Below are 22,210 nucleotides of genomic sequence, written 5' to 3'. Positions count from 1 at the left end.
TAATGAAGCATGCAATGTTGAAGGGATCCTCTATAACAAATAAATCGTCCCTTGCTGTATAAATGCACACTTAATTTTAACCCTTTTAACAAAGTTTTAAACCCCATCTCCTCGCCTCATCTGAAGGGAAATAATTGTACAAAATGTTTTCAAAATTGAACAGATTTTGTTGTTAAATTTTAACCATTTTGGTTATAATAAATTCCTGAGCAAAAATTAGAATTTAAACAATATGAAGAGTTGATTATCTGTTATTCAGCATCACAGAAACAGCATATCATACATTATTATAACTGCATTGCATCTATCACATTAATTTAATATATCAAAGAAGAAATTTACTGTAAATAACCAAAGAGCACCGAAGTGTCAGTTAAGTGCTGACACATTGAAAAAACTTATATTCATTAAAGATGAATTATTATACATTGTATGGGTATACATTGTATGGGTATACATTGTATAAATTGTATGGGTATACATTGTATACATTGTATGGGTATACATTGTATGGGTAAATTAAATAAATAATTTGAATTGGAGAAATTAGGACTAGAAGTGTCCTGCTGTATACGTTTAATTTCTTAAAATATCAATTGATTGAAAAAATACATCTGAATATTCATATCTTCACATTTTCCAAACTGACTATAATAGTACAAAAACTCAACCCAAAATTGTAAAATTTGTTAAATCAAATAAGTTGATCACAAATTAAGAAACAAAACATTGAAAATAAATTATTAGATTATAATAATCAATATTTATGTAACTTAAGTCAAAAACGAATTTCAAACTACATTTGTATACTACTAGATATAAATTCTTGTACGATTATATTTACAAGTAAAAATTCTGCAGCAAAATCTCTGAATATATGTGTACAAACATACAATTTTTGCAAAAATGAAAAATGTTTCATATGTATACTGTCCGCTTATTAGCAGACATATTGTGATCCCATACAGAATATATTAACTCCATTCGGAAATAACTTAATATAATCATTATTCATATTTAAACAAAACAAATCCTTACTCAATCAGTTCATAAAATCTTCATGCATTTATTTTTAGAATTTGAGTAAGCAAGCAGGTAGAAGTCATACAAAAACTATCAAAGGTTTAGTAAGTACAGATGTGCAAGTCATGACGAGATGCCAATAAACAAGTTGGAATGTGGAGAGTTAATTGATGTTATGTACAACATTCAATTATCACATAAAGGTTAACTATCACTTATATATATATATACATTGTAAATGCATTTAACAAGTTAGTGTGTATATGGAATTCTCTAGTATAAAAAAGATAAGTTTTTAATAGATAGGCAAGTCTTACAAATATTCAAACATAGATTTATAATACGATTTGAGCACAAGAAAGCTTTGATATGTTAAAACCGCATATATAAATATATCAATACATGAACACTGTTTATACAAATAATACACAAGGTGGTTATATATATTTCTCAATATCGTACCATCTGTATTAATTATTGGCTAATGTGAAGTATATGCTAACATGACTTTGCACAATATCTATAGGTCAACATGTACTTACGACATATCATATAAAGGAATAAAAAAAATAGCTTTATATAAGTATTTAATGGATAGCTTTAACAGTGGCTTCACAAGTGAAAATCCCTAATACCAATTACATCACCAATTGTGAGAACTTTAATCAGTAACAGTTGAGTTGAAGGAGGTTGACATTTTTACTGACATAACATCATGTTAGTACATTAGTGTATCTATCATTATTGGTGAAGGACGATGCTCCACTATGTATAATAAATGGAACTCTGGTTTTCTCCTAATGGACTCGCACAACTAAATAATTTACTATGTGTTATTACTAGTGACCCCATATCCCTTCATTCCCTCGTTTGAAGTTCAAATGATGTGAAATTTATATCAAATTAAAGTTTTTTCTATCGGATAAACGCCGTTATTGTGTAGGTTTAATGGCATGTAAGTACAGTGCACAGGGGAACCCCCATCTGGGGAATTCCCGCCTTTTTACACCTCAAATCCTACATCATTCTATTTTCAGTAGGAGTGTATATTTTTGATTTTCCAAATCTCAAAACCCTACTCTTTATTCTCGTATATATAGAAAGTAGCTATTTCATATGTTATATACTCAGGAAAACAGCTACAAACCTAAGAAACACATTGTGCTCTGGGACTTGTTTCAGGTGAAACACCAGCTGATTTAGTTGTGCGAGTCCTAAATTAAGCCAACTGCACACTTTCATCCGGACCAACAAGAGTTTTAGAACAAGTTTCATACCTGTAAAAACTTGTATAGTAGTATTTCCAGCCACTTTTCTTAAAGCCCATATAAACCCAATGCCACACCTCCCAAGACTTCCAATTTGGAACGAATTAGTACATAATTTATTTAATTGATTATCTGACGTAATTTTTGCCATTAGTGTTCAAATTATTTGAGGAAAAAATCGTTTTTATCATTACCATTTAACTTTTTGTTATCATGTACAATTGTTTTTAGAATAGTTACATACATAACTGGAAATACAAAATATAACTACAAACTATCGTTTTCATTTCAAATACAAAATGTACATACATATCAAGACCAATTCATTGCCATTATCCATACATATTTTTGCCTGCTTCATCCTATAACTTAATTTTATTCCATCCTTTAACTTGATTTAATAAGCTCGGTCTAGAAATGTCCAATTGCTTTTGAGAAAAAGTTTAAAGAATAGAAAGGGGATGTTGGTACATGGCAAAAGCTTTGAGCATGTTTGAAATAAGTTGTCATTGGGGGCAACAGATGAGTAAAACTATATATTCTCATAATCAAGATCTGAATTATGTCACTTAAATCGGAATAAAAATATTCTTATTATAGAAATTAGACCCCAAATAATTACTGGCATTATGGTTTATTGCTTTCTAAAAAAAAATCCTGTTTTCTACGTACTGCTATAATTTACTCAAGTTTAATAATGAAAAATATCACTTTAATTGTTCATATGTGCTACTGATATATATATGCGTGTCTATTGTTATTACATGTATATACGTGCACCAAGTTCTGCTAATCTCTAACTACGGATGATAATAATATATCACAGAATGCTCCCTTAAAGAAGGCTAACTTTTCCTGAGTAAGAAGCCTGATTTCGTCTGCTAACACCTTCGTAATATGCATGGTATTACAGAATGTTTCCTTACAGAAGATTAATTTTCCTGGGTAAGAAGCCTGATTTCGTCTGCTAACACCTTCGTAATATGCATGGCCTGTTCCACTTCCTCCCCACCGATCAGTTCCAGAGCAGCTTTGGCCGCCTCTCTGACGTGTGAAATAAAGTCATTTCGCCTACAACACACAATATTCAGAGGTATAAGAGCAAATTTATAATACATATACCAGTAATATGACAGATTTTCTCTTACAACCCCCATGGAAAGAATTTGTTTATTGCAGGAGTCCTCTCATATGATACATTATATATTTTACTACAGTACAAAGCTTCTTACCAAATACGTAGTAGTGTTGGTACAGCTTCCTTAGCTTTGATGTGACCAAGAGCTAGGCATGCAGCCTCCCTCACCAGACGATCTTTGTCATTGAGAGACTTCATCAATCGTTTGATTGTTGACTTGTCAGAGTTGCCCGTCTTTGCCAATGATACACTCGCCACTGCACGCACATTAGGGTCTTCACTGTACAGCAGATCTCGTAGGGATTCAATCACCCGAGGACTTTGAAACTGCCCTATAATAGTAAAACATCTCCATAATTGAATCACCTGATAGTTGAGGTTAATAATTCCCACGGAGGCTTGGCACAAATTTTTGACCCATGATCCATATAAACGTATATTATCACTACAAACATATGGACCATGCTTGGGAATTTGTGCGAAGATCCAGTGCTATTAGCCTGTAAGATACAAATATTCTATTACAAACACTGTTATCTTCCAATGCCCACAAGAGATCAAACATACATTTGTATTTATCTCTGACTCAGAATACATTACTTATACATGTACTCAAATAATCCTCTCCCTTGTAGAAAGCTTGTAATAATTAAAGTTTAGGAGGGCATATTTGTGAACCACTTTTACCTTACTATTTTGAAATAAATGATTCTGCAAAAATGAAGAAGGGAGATTACTTGCAGACAGTGGTTTATTTGTGGAAAAATACAGTAATTGAATGAGCATGATACGATGGTCCAATTCATTTGGGATAGAATGCAGCATTGATGGGCAATTGAAAATAATTTGTGGCAGTATAACTGGTAGCTATTATATATTGTATACGACTTTCTCCATTAAATGATTATAAAGCATATTATCAGCCAAATCGACACCACCAATGCCACCAACTGACCTTTAAAGTGACGTCATGAGCATAGCATTAACTGAACGGTCAGTGAATTTTTTTGGTGTTCAGAATTCTAGATGAGTGAATAAGATTTCAGAGAACCCAAGAAAACAAAAAATAATTCTTTCATTTTTCAGGGCTTCCAGTAGGTTCTTAAGAACTTACTTTTGACTCCTGTTTGGATTTAAGGGACTAATTAACCTATACTTTGACCCTTCAGACTTCAGAGAAATGGCGACTTGATTTCTGATATCGCCAATAACCAAGATTTTACTTGTTGTCCTATTTTCGATTATTTATACTTCGCTGAATTCGATTGAGAATATCCCTACTTCACTTTTAAATTAGCGACAGTATAATAATAAAAAATATCAAGATTGCCCCCTTGATTTATAGCCGACACACAATTGTTATGAAATATTTTTACCCAATTTCTAATATCAAAATCAAAATTAAGTAAGTAAGCACTTTATCAATGAAGGTCGTACTGACCGAATCAAACGTATTTTCAAATTCAATAATTAACAGCATTCCTGGTACATGTATATAGTTTTCCTCTGCAGAGTGCATGATGTCATAAATTTATCTAGAATTTTCTCCTATGAATCTACCATAAATAAAACCAGTCTGGTCTGTATTAATCAACTTGTCTAAAACTTCTTGCAATCTATTAGCAATGGAACCAGATGCAATTTTGTATATGATATCAAGCAGACAGATATGTCTCCAGTTTTTCAAAAATGTCTCCTTTAGGTAAACATGTGATAATTCCCTGTCTTTGTGTAATGGACAACATTCCATGTTTATCAGCATACCTAATAGATCTTGCAATAAATTTGCCTAAGTATTTCCAAAAAATCAACAGTGAATCCATCTGATCCTGGGCTTTTGTTATTTTTCATATTTTTAGAAGTTTTTGAAGCTACAATGAATGATGTATTTCCTTCTAGTGACATAGACTCTGTATGATTTTTTATGGTAATATCAGGATCAGATAAAAACTGGTGAAGGTCCACATCCACAATATTGCTGTTGCTACAGTACAATTTTTCAAAAAATAATTTTATCTCTTCTAAAATATCCTTTTGTTCCCTTATAAACCTTAATACTAAACTTGTTCGCTAAAGGAAGGGGCTTATTTGAGGGTAGATATGGCAGTGTAAAGAAGATATCCAGGATAAACTTTTAATTTAAGAACTGATAATCTATATCTAAAAAAGATATACCTAGATGATCAATAGCTTGCACTCTAACAGAAGAGTCCATTCCAAAAACTTCATGTATTGCAAACATTTCCTTGACAAAGACCTCAGTGCTCTCCCATAGGGATAATGTGTCTCCATACCGAGTTGTAAAACCTGAAGGAAAAAACATTTTAAATCAATTAAAAAATGTTTATCATCTTACTGTGTCTACTTCAAAGTAATAGCTCTGTTAGAATCCCTAAATGCAGGTTTAGTATTTTCAGAAAAAGTAACCACCTTGTCAGATAAAAAACAATGATAGAACATCTTACACTTAAACCTATGAGACATTAGACACACTTTATATTAAATTATTTGTAAGTAGAGCTGTCACCGATGGGGTGACAAGTATACCCCCACTTTTCCATGATTTGTTTGGATACTTTGTGAAGCTGCCTATTTATGGTATTATAACCAAATCAAACATGTTCTTTGTTTAGGTAAGAACTAAGTGAATGCATAGCCGAACAAAATTTGGCTCGTTTTTAAAGAAAAAAGGGGCAAAACTCTTCTAGAACAGGTAATTCGACAAAATCTTTGCATAGAGCACAGCCTCATAGGGTCCTCTAACTATATACCAAATTTTAGTAAAATCCATTGAAAACAAAGCAAATGCATAGCCGGACAAGCTAGTAACCATTTTTTACATAAAGGGGCATAACTCTGTAAAAAGTGTTTTTTCGGAAGAAGCCATTACTGGAGACACAACTTCATGCCATCCTTCAACTCTGTATAAAGTTTCAAGAAAATCCATCAAAAACTAAGTGAATGCATAACCTGACAAATTTACGACACATTTTGTATGAAAAAGGGGCATAACTCTGTTAAAAAGGGCTAAAGTGGCATAATTTGTTTAAAAGAAATACTTGGGAAAAATCACAACACCATATGGCCTTTTAACTATACACCAATTTTGTGAAAACTGAGGAAATGCATAACTGGACAACATTATAACCATTTTTCAAATAAAGGGTCATAACTATGTAAAAAGCATTTACTGGAGGCACAAGTGCATGCAGTCCTTCAATTGTGTAAAAAGTTTCAAGAAAATCCATTGAAAACAAAGCAAATGCATTGCCGGACAAGCTGGTAACCATTTTTTTACATAAAGGGGCATAACTCTGTAAAAAGGGTTTTTTTCGGAAGAAGCCGTTACTGGAGACACAACTTCATGCCATCCTTCAACTCTGTATAAAGTTTCAAGAAAATCCATCAAAAACTAAGTGAATGCATAGCCGGACAAAATTATGACACATTTTGTATGAAAAAGGGGCAGAACTCTGTTAAAAAGGACAAAATTATGACACATTTTGTATGAAAAAGGGGCATAACTCTGTTAAAAAGGCTAAATCGCAAAATCACTGCAGGGGACACAAGTTCATATGGTCTTCTAACTATATACCAAATTTGAGTGAAATCCATCAAGAAATGAGCGAATGCATAGCCGGACAAATTTTGTGACGGACGGACAGACAGACAAGGTGATTCCAGTATACCCCCCATATCCTCGTTACAGGGGGTATAATTATAATAACATAATTACAGAAGGAATTATGGCTACATGTGTAACTATAAACACAAATGATATTATGATTAAAACGAGGAACTATAACTACATGTGTAACCCTAACTACAGAGATTGAATTACAGGAGTAACTAAACTGTTTAACCATAATTACTGGTCAATGTTGCTATAGTTATGGGTGGGTCTATAATTATATGCATAACTATAATTATTGGTACTGCTAATTACCGATCAGATTATTTTTTAACAACATATCCACAGAATCTTCATCATTGAGTAGTTCTAATTCCTCTCTCAAGTTTGTCCAAAGGAAGTCGAACTCTTCAGTTTCAGTAAAAAGGTTGGCAATCTGTTCTTGGAAATACTTTGAAAAATCCTCCTTGAACCTAAACAAAGAATATATTTTATACAAAAAATCATATACATGTATAACTACAATGGGGAATGTCTGATAATAATGATATTCTTCAAAATGGAAAAAATTCTGATAAATATAAAGCTTTTTAACAGAAAAAATATCTGATAACATTCAATTCTCCCAAATAGAAAAAAAATCTGATATAAAATAAAATTTTCCATAATTGGAAAACTATTTGATAATATTAAATTCTTCCAAATTGAGAAATTTTTGATCAACATAAAAATTTCTCTAATAGGGATACTGTCTGATAATTACAACTTTCCATAAAAAATATGTCTGACAATAGAAAATATTACCTTATAGGAGATATTGATATTTAAGAAATAATTAACGATGATTCGTGTATTATTGTAGGATATACAACGAGGACGAGGATATTTTGCAATTGAATTAATAACGAAGGCCGCAGGCCTGAGTTATTATTTAAAATTGCAAAATATCCTCGTCCTCGTTATATATCCTGCAATAATACGTTGCATAGCAAACATGGTAGAATTACTATTCTACCATGTTTGCTTTGCAATGCCAGTTTTGATTGGTTTAAAACCATGTATCATTTTCCAATAATACACGCTCGTGCCAATAATACACGCTCGTGAGTCACGGCTGTTACAACTTTATATATCTAATATTCACTTATTTCTTATAAGGTTACAATAGCCGAGTGGGCTAATGGGTTAGTCTTTCATTAAATTTTTATCACGACGCGAGTTCGAATCCTACGGAGGCCCCCTTTTTTTCTTTTTTTTTTCTTTTCTTTATCCCCTTTTTTTCAAATTTTCATAATCAATGCCATATTGCTCTTGATCGTAGTACTGTAGTGCCTGTAAAGAAATGTATTTTATCAACAAATAATGCAATACTCAAGAAATAAATTACAAGGTTTTCCCGGGGTTTCTTTGCTGTTTTTCTATTAGAAAGAGGTCAATCTCAGAATTAAACAGTACATGGTAGAATAGAAATAATCAATTTTGACTCGTGTATTGTTGCAGGATATACAACTCGGACTCAGATATTTTGCAATTTTAATTAATAACTCAGGCCTGCGGCCTTCGTTATTAATTTAATTGCAAAATATCCTTGTCCTCGTTGTATATCCTGCAACAATACACGAGTCATCGTTAATTATTTCTTAAGTAATTCTCTCGAATAGATTAATTGTCTGATAATATAAATTTTTGATAATAAAAAAACTCTCTGATAATACAAAATTCTCCTCAATGGAATTGATTAAATTTCCCTAAAAAAATATATGATAATATAAAAAGTCTCCAATAAGAAAAATGTCCGAAAATATTTTTATTCTTCCTAAATAGGTCTGGTGTCTGATAATATAATAATTCACCGATTGTTTTTCAATAGTACCAACCTCTCCCATGCGACCATGTCCTGTTTATTATATTGTTTTTTCCAGAAATCTTCAGCGTCTTCCTTCACCTTTGGGTCTTTTTTCTTTTGAGTTTTACTTGATTGACGAGAAATAAAAGGTTTAGCACTGACATCAGTTTTCTCATCTGTAATGACAGAGTTGTGAATTTTCTTACCTGAGTATGAAGTAATTATTCTTTCACAGCAACTAATTCAACAGTTTGTAAAATTATATTCCTTTTTTGATTCCTAACAATATGTATTCTTATTGAATTCATGTCATGATAAAATGTACATGTTATTCTGAATGTAACACACACATTTAAAAAATTAAGAAAACAAACAATTTTGTCAATATCATTTCAGATTTTTCTTTAGATTTAAATTTCAACCCATAGTTTGTTATGCTCACATAAATATTCATGAAATGATTGCAAAATATTTTGTATTTAAAGTAATATTGCAACTATACTTTCCACATTTAAGCTCTAGTTATTTCTTTCTATTGCCACAGTGATTCTTCATAGTAATTTATATATGTATTGTACAAGTTCCAATCAATGCAATTTACTGTAAATTGCATTGATTGGAACTTGTACAATACATATAAAAGAGGATATTGAATAGTTCCCAGTGAATATAACAAATATTTTACAAGTATTGCAGAATATCGCGCCCTTGAAAATTATCGAAATATTCTGCCATACGACTGAAATATAAGCTATATTTAATGGGAAACCATTTTCTTTTTATTGCATTTTAATGCTAAAAACCAAAATGAAAAACATCAAAAAGTTAATAGTGTCAAAAAGTGCAGGAACCAGTAACATAATTCATGACGTCGTCTTTTTGTGACGTTACTCTACGTCGACTTGACAGAGCCATTTTGAAAGGACTGATGAACACAAAATTAAGTGTTTTCTGCTATTATCAGAGAATCTGTGCATGAAAAGTTACTGTAAAGTGAGTATTTTGTCAAAAACAAGAGGCCTAATGGCCTTAACGGTCATCAGACTCTAAATTAAAGGCCCTTATATTATTGTAGTATGCATTCTCTGTATTGTGGCACTGTTGGCCATGGTGGCCATCTTGGAATTTGGATCAACCCGAAAAATCAAGACTATCTCAGGATCATTTCTGGTAAGTTAGAGCTGAATCCCACTTGTGGAATTGGAGAAGAAGTTTGAAATAGGTGTTGTTCAGTAAAACCAGGATTGCGCAATCATGTTACAAAATCATGGCTGCCGTGGCTGCCATGTTCAAGTTTTTACGAGGCCGAAAAAAACAACACTTTGTTGACTCTCTTTCCTTAACATCCTCACCAATATCCTGCTCAATGGCACCAGTGGAACTGGAGAATAAGTCTAAAATGTGTTTTTCAAGTTGGCTGACAGGGCGGCCATCTTGGATTTCTGACCGACCAGAAAAATAACAACACTTGGTAAGGACCATCTCAGGATCATTTCTGGTAAGTTACAGCTGAATCCCACACGTGGAATTTGAGAAGAAGTTTGAAATAGGTGTTGCTCAGGAAAACCAGGATTGCGCAATCATGTTACAAAATGGACACAGTGGCTGTCATGTCAAAGTTTTTACGAAGCCGGAAAATAACAACACTTTGTTGGCTCTCCTTCCTTAGCATCCTCACCAATTTCCAGCTCAATGGCACGAGTGGAACAGAAGAAGTTCAAAATGTGTTTTTTGAAGATGGCTGCCATGGCGGCCATCTCGGATTTCAGACCGACCCTAAAAATAACAACACTTGATCAGGACCATTGGCATCATTTCAGGCAAGTTTCAGCTCAATCCCACTGGTGAAAAGTTTACGCATGGTGGACGGCGCACAACGACGGACAAAACATGATGACTATGTGTTTTCAAAATGGCGGCTATGGCGGCCATCTTGGATTTCGGACTGACCCGAAAAATAACAACACTTGGTCCGGATCATATCAGGAGCATTTCAGGCAAGTTTCTGCTCAATAGCACTGGTGAAAAGTTTCCGCATGGTGGACGGCGCACGGCGCACAACGACGGACAAAACATGACGACTATAGGTCAGATGACCTTACTAGTCTGAATATTTCAGAATTACAGCAAAATAACTCAGTTATCTATCTTTGCTTCGATCAGAAAAATCACTAGCACTGGTGGAACTTGAGAAGAAGTTTAAAATGTGTTTTTCAAGATGGCGGCTTTGGCGGCCATCTTGGATTTCGGACTGACCCGAAAAATAACAACACTTGGTCGGAATCATATCAGGAGCATTTCAGGCAAGTTTCAGCTCAATAGCACTGGTGGAACTTGAGAAGTTTAAAATGTGTTTTTCAAGATGGCGGTCACGGCGGCCATCTTGGATTTCGGACCGACCCGAAAAATAACAACACTTGGTCGGAATCATATCAGGATCATTTCAGGCAAGTTTCAGCTCAATAGCAATGGTGGAACTTGAGAAGAAGTATAAAATTTGTTTTTCAAGATGGCGGATATGGCGGCTATCTTGGATTTCGGACCGACCCGAAAAATAACAACACTTGGTCGTGATCATATCAGGATCATTCGGGCAAGTTTCGGCGGCTATGGCGGCCATCTTGGATTTCGGACCGACCCGAAAAATAACAATACTTGGTCAGGACCATCTCAGGATCATTTCCGGCAAGTTTCAGCTCAATCCCACTGGTGGAACTTGAGAAGAAGTTTGAAATGTGAAAATGTTTACGCACGGCGGACGGCGCACGACGACGGACAAAGCATGATGACTATAGTTCATCCTGACCCTTCGGGTCAGATGACCTAAAAACTGAAGGAAAATCTCATGTAAGGTATAAATCTTTAAATAATTTCTCGAATCTGGATTTAGTTGACCTTGAAAATTTAATCATATCTGAACAGGTAATCATGATATCACTTAATTCACGATTGAAAAACCTTAATTACCTGCTTTCTGTGCCTCTAGTTCTACTTTCAATCGTGAGAGTAACTCTGCAAAATCATCCTCAAATGTTTCCGATTGAAGAGAGAATGTCCATTCAATGCCGGAAAGTTGTAGCTTCCTGTAGAATTTGATAAGCATGTATATATTGCAAAACAATTGTCATGTTTTCAAACTCTAAAACTGAATTTAAAATTTAAAAAATAAAGACATGCTAGGGGTCTTCTATTGACTACAATTTAAAAAACAAGAACACAAAAAAAAATTGGCTTGCAATATTTCCAAACACATATACATGTACATCAAATAGTAATGATGTTCATGAAAAGGATTATATAGATATGTTGTGGATATACATGCAGTCATTAAGACAAAAAAAATCAGCCCCAAGTCTACTGTCTCCATTTTCCTGGCATATTAAACTGATTTAAGTGCTCCCTTTCCCACTATATCCACCTTCCCTGCCCACTGACATGATATTAGTACATGTACTACAATATATTTTGTTTTGATATTTCAGTCTTGTGTTTTAGAATAAGGAGTGTTCTAGGATTGTCTCTAACATTCTCAAATAACCTTATACACACCACAGGCGCCTGCTTCAGGATAGTATTAAAAGAAAAAACTATTTGTAGGGATTAATATTTTTTTGATCAATACTTACCAGAAGCAGATGCCTGTGTACATTCTGACTGTCATAACTAATGTTCTATTGTTTTAACAAACACACAGTCACCTGTCATTTTTTCCTTCAAGCACCCAATGTGTGAATTAAGGAGATGATACAAATCACTTCTGAATATACAGCATCCATTAAATAAACACAATATAGCCCAACAAATAAAACAAAATGTGCTTTTTAACATTTTTTTTACAGTATCATGGGAGTAAGTGACATGTTTCTCCATACCAAAAAAAATCCCATGAAACTAGATTGTTATAATTTGTTTCAATTTACCCATGAGCTCATCATCATTCCAGATCTCTGTTAATTATACTCACATTCCTGTCCCCATGCAGCCATAGACCTCCTGTTGTGAGTGGATGGCGAACGGGAATATTGCTTTCTGTGATACATATGCCAATGCAACCTCGTCTTGGCAGTACTTGGACTTTACAGAGGATGTACTCAGTAATGATATGAATAACTGTACAAAAAAATACAGTATGTCACATGTGCATGCTAATTAATACTTGACTGACATACTATATATATATAGTATACTCAAAATGATTAATTCATTAGACTAGATTTATTTACATTATAGGCTCGTAAAATGTGTTTAATTTTCCTTATCCATCTTAATTTAGATTCATTTTTTATTATACTTGATACCAACAAAATAGTAATATGTTGTTCAAAATTACATATCAAATTAAGTTGTTGACTCCATGGAGTAAAATGGTATAAAAACAACTAAATATTGAAGATCTAAATAACTTTAAAATTAAATTTGATGTAAAATAATTTTGGTATACATGTATATAGATATGTAAATCACAGGCTATATCAAGGCACACAAAACATCTTATATTTGACTGAATAAGGACTGTGGTCTATAGTATAGTAGTATACTGTTAAGATTGGTCTCCTAGGAATACCTTTACTCAATACTCATTCTTTTGACAGATTATTCAATGTATATATATACTAAAGTTAAAACTTTCATAGTAATATTTTGCAATCAACCTTTTTTAATCCCTACAGACCATTTCACAATTTTTTTATCATACACATATAAAAAGGTATGTGAGATTTACTTTGGCATCAAGAATAGCTTGTCCAATTTTGCCAAGGAAATCTACACCAGCTTGTAGCCCTGCAACATCAACCCAAACTGTGATTCCATTGTCTTCTAGCCTCTCTGTGAAACAGAATATAGGAGAAAATATTAAAAGTAGATTTTACTGGTAGACCTTTAACTTAACTGAAATATTTTAACTGAGATAACTCTGTTTAATTAATTGACTTACTAGAATCATATACATGTATGTACATGTACCATAAATCTACGGGGTATTTTTTCTGGATACATTCAACAGATTTTGAAGTTTTTTCCATGTTTTGTCGAAAATTGTACAAAATCACCAAAAGTAATCTTGCCTATAACCCTCTCCATACTATTATTTTAGATTGAGAAATTGTTGATAAAAGAAGATATACATGTATATGTAATTGAAAACGTCACACAAAGATTTAAATCCAATTATGAAATATCACAATAAATTAGAAGTGGCTGTACAGTGTCATTGATTGATTTTAAAATTATGATTTATCACAAAAACAACACTTAATAACATCTGAATATCTTTTGCAGCATTTACCAGAATTACCAGGTATAAGTAAAGTTGAATCTCAGAGGTATTTTTTAAAAAGCAGATGTCCATGCATTTTTTTTTTTTTAAACCCAAAGTCGGCTGAGGGAAATTAACTTTTAAGGAACATGCAGTTAAATAAATCTGACTGAATATATATACCTTGGATTACAATGTTATTTATAATTGAAATCATATCTTATTATTAACTAGGGTAGATGTACGTAATATAATCCTAATTATGCTAGTTTTGATCTAAAAGAAAAAAAAGAAACAGAAAATCAGATCCACAAGACTAATTACACTTAAAAGCTATATTTTTTGTATTCATAAATAATTTGATGAAATCTTTATGATTTTTTACTTAGATTACACCACTTCCTTTATTTCCTCTATTTAGAATTCCTTACCTCTGAGTTTGGCCATTATCTCCTTATCTTGGTGGCTATAACTGATCATCACATCCTTTGGACCATCACTTGATGCCTTTTCACTTCCTTGTCCTTTACTATTTTTGTTTTTGTCATTTTTCACATCAACAGTCGATGTAGGCCTATTTGCGTTTTGTTTGGCTCGCGGAGTACTTGGTTTTGACCCCATTTATGTTCTCCTGAAATAATAAATTACAGAATGTTTAATCAGTGTCTCTGGTTTAATATGCTGAGACATAAACCTCAATATATTGTTTTTGCATTTTGTTTCTCACGAGAATGTCCGTCTATGCAAAATTCCAAGTCCCCAATACACATACGGCGTAGGAAAGACTTTACAATATTCTGTAACAAATTATTTCCCAATACCTGTATGTACGCCTAGTGAATATTGATGACATAATATCGCTCAGTGATTTAGGTAATAAATGCAAATACAATTACATTCATCAATAATAAACAGGCCAAATTGAAGGTTTACAAATATGATATCACACACATCAATTGATAATGTTTGAAAGATTATTTCTGTCAATGTTTTTTTTCTGGATTAGATTTTAAGATCTCAAGCTGTTTAGGAAGGTGTTCGTTTCTTTATTTTAGTAAAAATATGTCACTCACGTTCTTCCCTTCTTGGTTTACCTTTACCACTGTTGTTTCATTATATATTCGCTATATAAATATACAATATAGACACGTAATCAGCAAATAAGTTCTTTAACACATATTTTGAACTCTTCCTTCCATTTTTGTTTTCCTTGGATATGGATTTTTCACTTCCGGTTTAAAGTAAATCAGAGTTATCCCCCTTCCAGACACGTAATTGCTTCTTCTCAAGTAGCTAGAGCTTGAAGTCATTGGAAATATTTTCCAATGAAAATCATGGATGAATGTCGTGTATATGTGAATAATGATTATCCCAAACGCAGTCACATTTACAGAAGCATCGGTGAATGTCGTTATCAGACTTTTTGCAATTATATTCTTTTGCCAAAATTCACTGCAACTTATCCAAGCAACTAATCATCAAAGTGAAACTAAATCAGCAACAACTTCCGACATAAAAACTTTGGACAGATTACACCAACTGCGAATCCAGGTAACAATGCAACTGACGGTTTAAAGACGGGTCTGTGAAGTACATTTAGTTTGTCTACATGCATGAAATTTCAGAATAATTTTAATCACCGATCTGTGATCATGAACGATTTTAAATTTAATCGTTTGGTTTGTTAAAGAAAGTGGGGTCCAATTTTGTATGCTTTGCGTAATAAAAGTTATGAGTAACTTTTTATTACCAATTAGAATATATTTCAATTTGTTTTCAAATATATGACTGAACTTCTCCATTCCAAAGAATTGTTTTTCTTTTGTACTGAACAAATTCTATTGATTAAAAGATTTTAAGGACAAATTAAAAAAAAAAAGAATATATACATGCAGCGGGACTGGACTGGGTCGATCATCGGTGACCAGGTAGCTCAATTGGTAGAGTATCTGGCTAGTGTTTGGAGGTCCCGGGTTCGAACCCCGGTCTGGCCGCTACATTTTCTCCTCTCCTGTTACAAAATTAGCGCCCAACTAAAATACCCCCGGTGGTGGTATAAGGGTCTCGTGTGTCTTCGAGGGCGAAGACTTGGAAATAAGGAGGGAGGTGTGTAGCGGGACTGGACTGGGTCGATCATCGGTGACCAGGTAGCTCAATTGGTAGAGCATCCAGCTAGTGTTCGGAGGTCCCGGGTTCGAACCCCGGTCTGGCCGCTACATTTTCTCCTCTCCTGTTACATACATATATAATGTTAAAGCTTTGAATATATTAAATGTTAATGAACATTAATTGTCATCTCCTTAGTTACTCCAAACTGTTTGAGGATCACACAGCGAGAAATTTATGGCAAATGCTTTTGTTGGCATAATGTGACAATTAAATGTGTAAATGTAGCTGGTGGGTGTGGTTTGTACATGTGGTCATTTGCTGGTTACCTGATGGAGAATGCTTTGTTGGCTTAGGAGGTAAAGCTGTAGATTAGCATGCCAGAGATTGAGATACCATGTTTGTCTGGGTACTCGGCAGTTATATGTTTTTCCTGGAGTTATTTTACATTTGTGCCAAAATAACATCCCTTGGTGTTGGTATTGGGAGTCTCGAGTTTAGATTTAGGAAATCTCAAGAAAAACTGAAAGTAGTGTACAAGGAGTAGGTTGGTTTGGTTATTATAAATGTACATAGTGTTAAATTTGATATCTAGTGTCACTCAGCATGCTTCTTAAATAATGGCTCAGGAGGTAAAGCAGTGTATAAACATGATGGTATGATGGTTACTGGGGTTCAATTCCTGTTGGGACACTCAGCAGGAATGTGTTTTCCCCTGTTTTTCACCATAATTAAATATGTCGCCTCCTACATGTAGTTTTGTAATAGAATGAATTTTCATAATGTAGTGCAGCAGATTAAAGTGAAGCTGGTTGGGGGTGATTTTCAATGGAAGCCACCTATACTCCTGTTGCAATATTAATGTAGGATTTGTTATTGAAAAGTACGATAGATATCAGGTAAAATTTGGTCAGAATGGCTATAGCTAATTAGCATTAGAGTTTGGAAATGTGCACCTGGGACTCTGTATTTGATATTTTTGTTAATTATTATATTTCAGAATTTTGATAAAAGACCTCAACATGATGGCAGTAAGAAGCATGATATCAATGAAACATTATCCATCAAGCAAAGACCATCGAAGATCCAAAAATGGAAAGAATTGTACACAAATAATCTGGGCAGGACAGATAAATATTTCAACAGTCAACATAAATACTTCACCATCAGACCAGTTAGATCAGATGACAATACAGTTATTGTTGACGTATGGAAAGGATACTGTCCAACACTGATGCCATGGTTGATTAAGGCATTTAATAGAGCTACTTACAGTACAGAATCAAGGGAAGAAGTCATTAAAGTGATTTTACACAAAAGAAAAGAGCGGACTAAAAGCAATGTTTGCATCAAGAATAGTTGCTGTATTTTTTCAAGTGTTGCATCAATGGAACTTTTGCTAGCATGGTTGATGAAAGATTATACATCTTTCAACTCAGCTTCATTATGTTGTAATATGTCGGTGCTCTCTTTTGATGAGCATATGCTCAGATATGACTTGGATATTCCTAACATAGATTTAGACAGATTTGAAACGAATATGGAACTTGGACATGTACGAATAAAAGTAAATGTTTTTAATGAATTGGAGAAAGATGCCAGCACTTTCAATAATTCAACTAACTTCCATGTTAGGAACAAACGGGATGTGTTCATCTTCAATTCTAGTAGAGATTTCAACACCACTATTTTTCATCAAATTTCAATACAGAAGTAAGTTTATGATTACAGAGTGGTTGTATTCAATATTAAATTATAAAGTCAATATTTTTATTTTTATATTCCTCAAAAAAAATATCAAATATATATGTATATTTATGTACATGGACATTGGATACTTATTTTTTTCCTATTACAAAAGACAAGTATGAATAATGCATGAAATTATGTAATAAAGGATATTAGTAATAGATATGTTGTTACAATAAAACTATTAACAAGGTAAAATTCGTTATTGATAAATGACTATAGTGATGATTATCGGGACACTGAATGTGACCCCTTCATGTAGTACCTTACCTGAAGAACTTACGGTACATGTACACTGTCCTCATTTTGAAAAGTACATGTATGTTAATGCCCAGCATCATGACCCTGGACTTTTAGCAATTTCAGAAGTCAAATCACTATTTCTCAGATATCTGCAGAGTCAAAACATCTCAAATAGACATGTTCCTTAAACCCAAGAGTCAAATTGGATTTTGGGGAGTCAAAAAATAAAGGGTCTGCTGGATGTCCTGTTCATGATTTACTAAAACAGTGCCGTAGAAAAATCAATAGGAAAATAATGAAAACCAATCAGGTTGTCATTCAAGTAGACATACTGAATTATTTATTGATTACATGTTTTCTTGGTTACAGCAATATAGATGCCAGTTGGGGCGTGGTATGTATATTTGTTGTCATGATGTTTGTGATTGTGGTTGGCTGTTGTTTGAGGATGTTTGACGTGAAGCAGAATACCAAAGTACATTTCCAGTATCATGACGGGATTCATCTCATGTATGTGAATGGTAAGTTGTTTTCAAGCTGTTTGAATATCCAAGGTTGTAAACTTTATTTATTTTACAATTGCGACACCAGATTAATCACTCTTGTTTGCCCAATTAAAGCACACAAGGAGTTTTATATAATTACTGTGGGAGGAACCGGGAGTACCTGGGGGGAAAGCCCACGTGGTCAGACTGGTGACTTATACCTTCTCATGTCCTGTCTGGAAATTGAATCCTGGTTACCTAGGTTAAAGGCATGCATGTACTACTGTGCCACCCGACCACCCAATATCCAAGCTTCAAAATGTTGTACTGCTTAGCTTTGTCAAGTTGTAACATTTTATAAGAAGTATTTATTAAATGAAATATATAAGAACATGGTACCAGGTAACTAAATCTTACTTGTTCATTCTTTGATAATTTCATTTTACTTCAAAGAAGAGGGAGAGCTTATGTTGTCACCCTGGCGTCGGCGTTGGTTTTTCAAATGTTAATTTTTTGGTGCAAGTGTTGAAAGGCATAGTAATTTATGGTAATATGGTCCCTATGAAGGTTAAACTATCCCCTGCCGGGGTCAAACTAAAAGATTTTTTGGGGAAAAAAACAGATTTTTCAAGTTTTTGGAATATTTCTGCGTTAAGTTTTAGGTGCAAGTGTTGAAATGTATTAATACATCACTTTACAATTGTACTAGGGTGCTGATATTTGGCAATATAGTCCAGCTAGAGTAAAACTAAAAAAGGCATAGTGATGCATGGTATTAGGGTCACTGTGGGGATTAAACTATCCATTGCCGGAGTTAAACTGAAAGATTAAAAAAAATATTTATTTTGTGTAAGTGTTGAAACTTACTATTAACACATCACTTTATAATTATACTAGGGTGCTGATATTTGGTGAAAGAGTCCCTCTAAAGTTACACTATCCGTTCTTGGAGTGAAACTGAAAAAAAACAATGTGAAAATGCTCATGTTAGACAATTGATACTGTTACTCATTTTTACAAGGGTGACAACTCTAATTAAAATAAGTTTTTATAAAAAATTAAAAGAAATAGGTCTAAAAGAAATTATTTAATATATGTATTCAATTAACAACAGCATAGCTTGTCTCCTGAATATTTGTCAATAAATAATTTACATATATATATATATAAATTGGTAGGGTTTTGAAAATTGCATGAATACACAATACACCATCTGATCAAGTAAACAATATAGATATTATTACTGTAAATTTGCGAAACCATACCAATTCATATATTTTAATTATTTATTGACAAACATTTGCTGACGAGGTATGCTGTTCTCCAACAGCTCTTGTTGTAAGTAACTATACTATAAGAATTGACATCATTGTTTATCAAACTGAAATTTTGTGAGGTCAGTAGATCTGTTAAATACTTTTTTTAAGAAATTAGCTTAAGTCTGTTAATAAAAGTCAATTTTGTTTTGTTAATAATGTCAATGTTGTTTTCATAAGCTAGGTAAAATATAACATCAACTTAAAATAAAAATAATTTCTTTAAAACTAAGAACTTAGAAGGCTCAACCATTTTCTAATTAACCAGGAAAAATCCATACAACTCTTCTCACATACAAAATGTAGTCAGTGCATATTCAATATTAATTTGCAGATGATTTTATGATAGTATAAATTTAATACATTCTTATGAATTAATTTTTTGTAAAAAAACTCAAATAAGTGGGTTTTTATTTTTTTTTTTTTTTTCAATTTCCTTCATTAGTAGTTTAATATAGTTTTTTTTCTTGTATTGCTCCATATCATAGAAATAATTCAAGTTTATCTTAAAGTGTTTGTGGCTTTTTTACCAATCTGTTGGACACTATTTATGTTAAATTGTTTCATGATGTATTTACAGATCTGATACGACGAAAAGCAAGGCTTTTGCCAATGTTCCAGTCTGCCTGGAGACAGCACGATGAAGAAATATTATTCCAGCGAGGAAGAAAAGGTCAGGTGCCTTTGGCGTCGGTTGTTGAAGAAGATGAGGGGAACCAAGTAGAAAATTCCAGTGAGGAGGAACAGTATTTAGATTATTAACAGACAGTATTAGTGTCATATATTTCACAAATTTGGCTTGGAGTACTTAAAACAGTTCTGTTTACCTATGTACCGGTATGTATTTACCGTACATTCAAAATGCTTTGTGAACTTGATTTCAAAAGAGAAGGTTAATGGTGCTATCCACAAGGACGGCAAACATTCCGAACCCACAGTCCAAATATACCCGGTATATATATATATGTTTATTGGATTGTTGGGTGTCATGGATGTCCCTGTGGTATTGTTGTACCTTTTAAGTTCTTAATCCGCTCTTACTGGTACTCTTAAACATATGTGTGTCAGAGTTTTGGAACTACAAAGGTTTATTGATTTAATAGAAAGTTAAAAATGAAAGTTATGAATGTTAAAAAGAAGACAACAAAGTACATTCCATTTGATTACTCTTATAACAAAATTCTACATATTAATTAGATTCTAATTATAAGAGACCTGGATAAGCTTACCTACCTGAGTAGTCTAATACTTCTATAGTTTGTCATCAAAAGGTAAACAGAGGGATAACCTTCAATGTCAGAGGAACTGAAGGATATTAACTGGAACATAAAAACAAACTGATATTTTCCTATTTGCCTTTTTACAATTTCACATAAAATCCTAACAGATAATTACAATGCTGAAACAAAATCATTTTCTTTTCTTTTTTAACCAGAACCTCTGAGTTTCAGCTGTTCAACTTGTTTTTGTTCTGTTATACACCATGACCATGTCATAACGGAATCAAGCTTCCTTTTTAGGTCATCTGACCCAAAGGGTCAGGATGACCTATAGTCATCGTGCTTCGTCCCTCGTCGTCCGCCGTGCGCCGTGCGTTGTGCGCCGTGCGCCGTCCGTAAACTTTTTCTTTCAAAACGCTACTCCTCCTTAACGCTTGGGTGGATTACTTCCAAATTTGGTTTGAAGCATCATTAGGGGAGGGCAATCATATTTTATATAAATGAGGCTGGTCTGACCCCTGGGGCCAGAAGGGCGGGGCCCCAAAAAGGGAACTTAGGTGAATATTGCTATAAAATCCTACTCCTCCTTTACCCTTGGGTGGATTACAACTAAATTTGGTGTGAAACATCATTGGAGGAGGGCGGTCATATTTTATATAAATGAAGTTGGTGTGACCCCTGGGGCCTGAGGGGCGGGGCCCCAAAAGGGGAACTTTGATGAAATTTTGCTATAAAATCCTACTCCTCCTTAACCCTTTAGTGGATTTCAACCAGATATGTTGTGAAACATCATTTGGGGAGGGCGGTCATATTTTATATAAATGAGGCTGGTGTGACCACTAGGGCCTGAGGGGCGGGCCCCAAATGGGGAACTTTGATGAAATTTTGCTATAAAATCCTACTCCTCCTTAACCCTTTAGTGGATTTC

The 22,210-nt window shown here is 33.5% G+C and overlaps 2 protein-coding genes across 2 annotated transcripts; one reads left to right on the top strand and one right to left on the bottom strand.

Annotated features, from left to right (window-relative positions):
- Nucleotides 1-2,325: 2,325 nt before the first annotated feature.
- LOC117333269 lies at nucleotides 2,326-15,384 on the bottom strand. The gene is made up of 10 exons (XM_033892485.1): nucleotides 15,237-15,384; nucleotides 14,595-14,794; nucleotides 13,630-13,733; nucleotides 12,871-13,016; nucleotides 11,874-11,989; nucleotides 8,938-9,082; nucleotides 7,376-7,533; nucleotides 5,605-5,736; nucleotides 3,524-3,761; nucleotides 2,326-3,362 (listed from the first exon to the last, which is right to left on the bottom strand). The coding sequence occupies exons 2-10, from the start codon at nucleotides 14,782-14,784 to the stop codon at nucleotides 3,224-3,226; spliced, it is 1,368 nt and encodes a 455-aa protein (XP_033748376.1). The 5' UTR covers nucleotides 14,785-14,794; nucleotides 15,237-15,384; the 3' UTR covers nucleotides 2,326-3,223.
- Nucleotides 15,385-15,418: 34 nt separating this feature from the next.
- LOC117333270 lies at nucleotides 15,419-21,575 on the top strand. The gene is made up of 4 exons (XM_033892486.1): nucleotides 15,419-15,714; nucleotides 17,270-17,982; nucleotides 18,631-18,782; nucleotides 20,643-21,575. The coding sequence occupies exons 1-4, from the start codon at nucleotides 15,526-15,528 to the stop codon at nucleotides 20,822-20,824; spliced, it is 1,236 nt and encodes a 411-aa protein (XP_033748377.1). The 5' UTR covers nucleotides 15,419-15,525; the 3' UTR covers nucleotides 20,825-21,575.
- Nucleotides 21,576-22,210: the final 635 nt, after the last annotated feature.

Source organism: Pecten maximus, chromosome 8 (genome assembly GCF_902652985.1).
Source record: "Pecten maximus chromosome 8, xPecMax1.1, whole genome shotgun sequence".
NCBI classification, from domain to species: domain Eukaryota; kingdom Metazoa; phylum Mollusca; class Bivalvia; order Pectinida; family Pectinidae; genus Pecten; species Pecten maximus.
The sequence above is the reverse complement of the archived record's forward strand: the minus strand, read 5'-3'. Positions and strand labels throughout refer to the sequence as shown.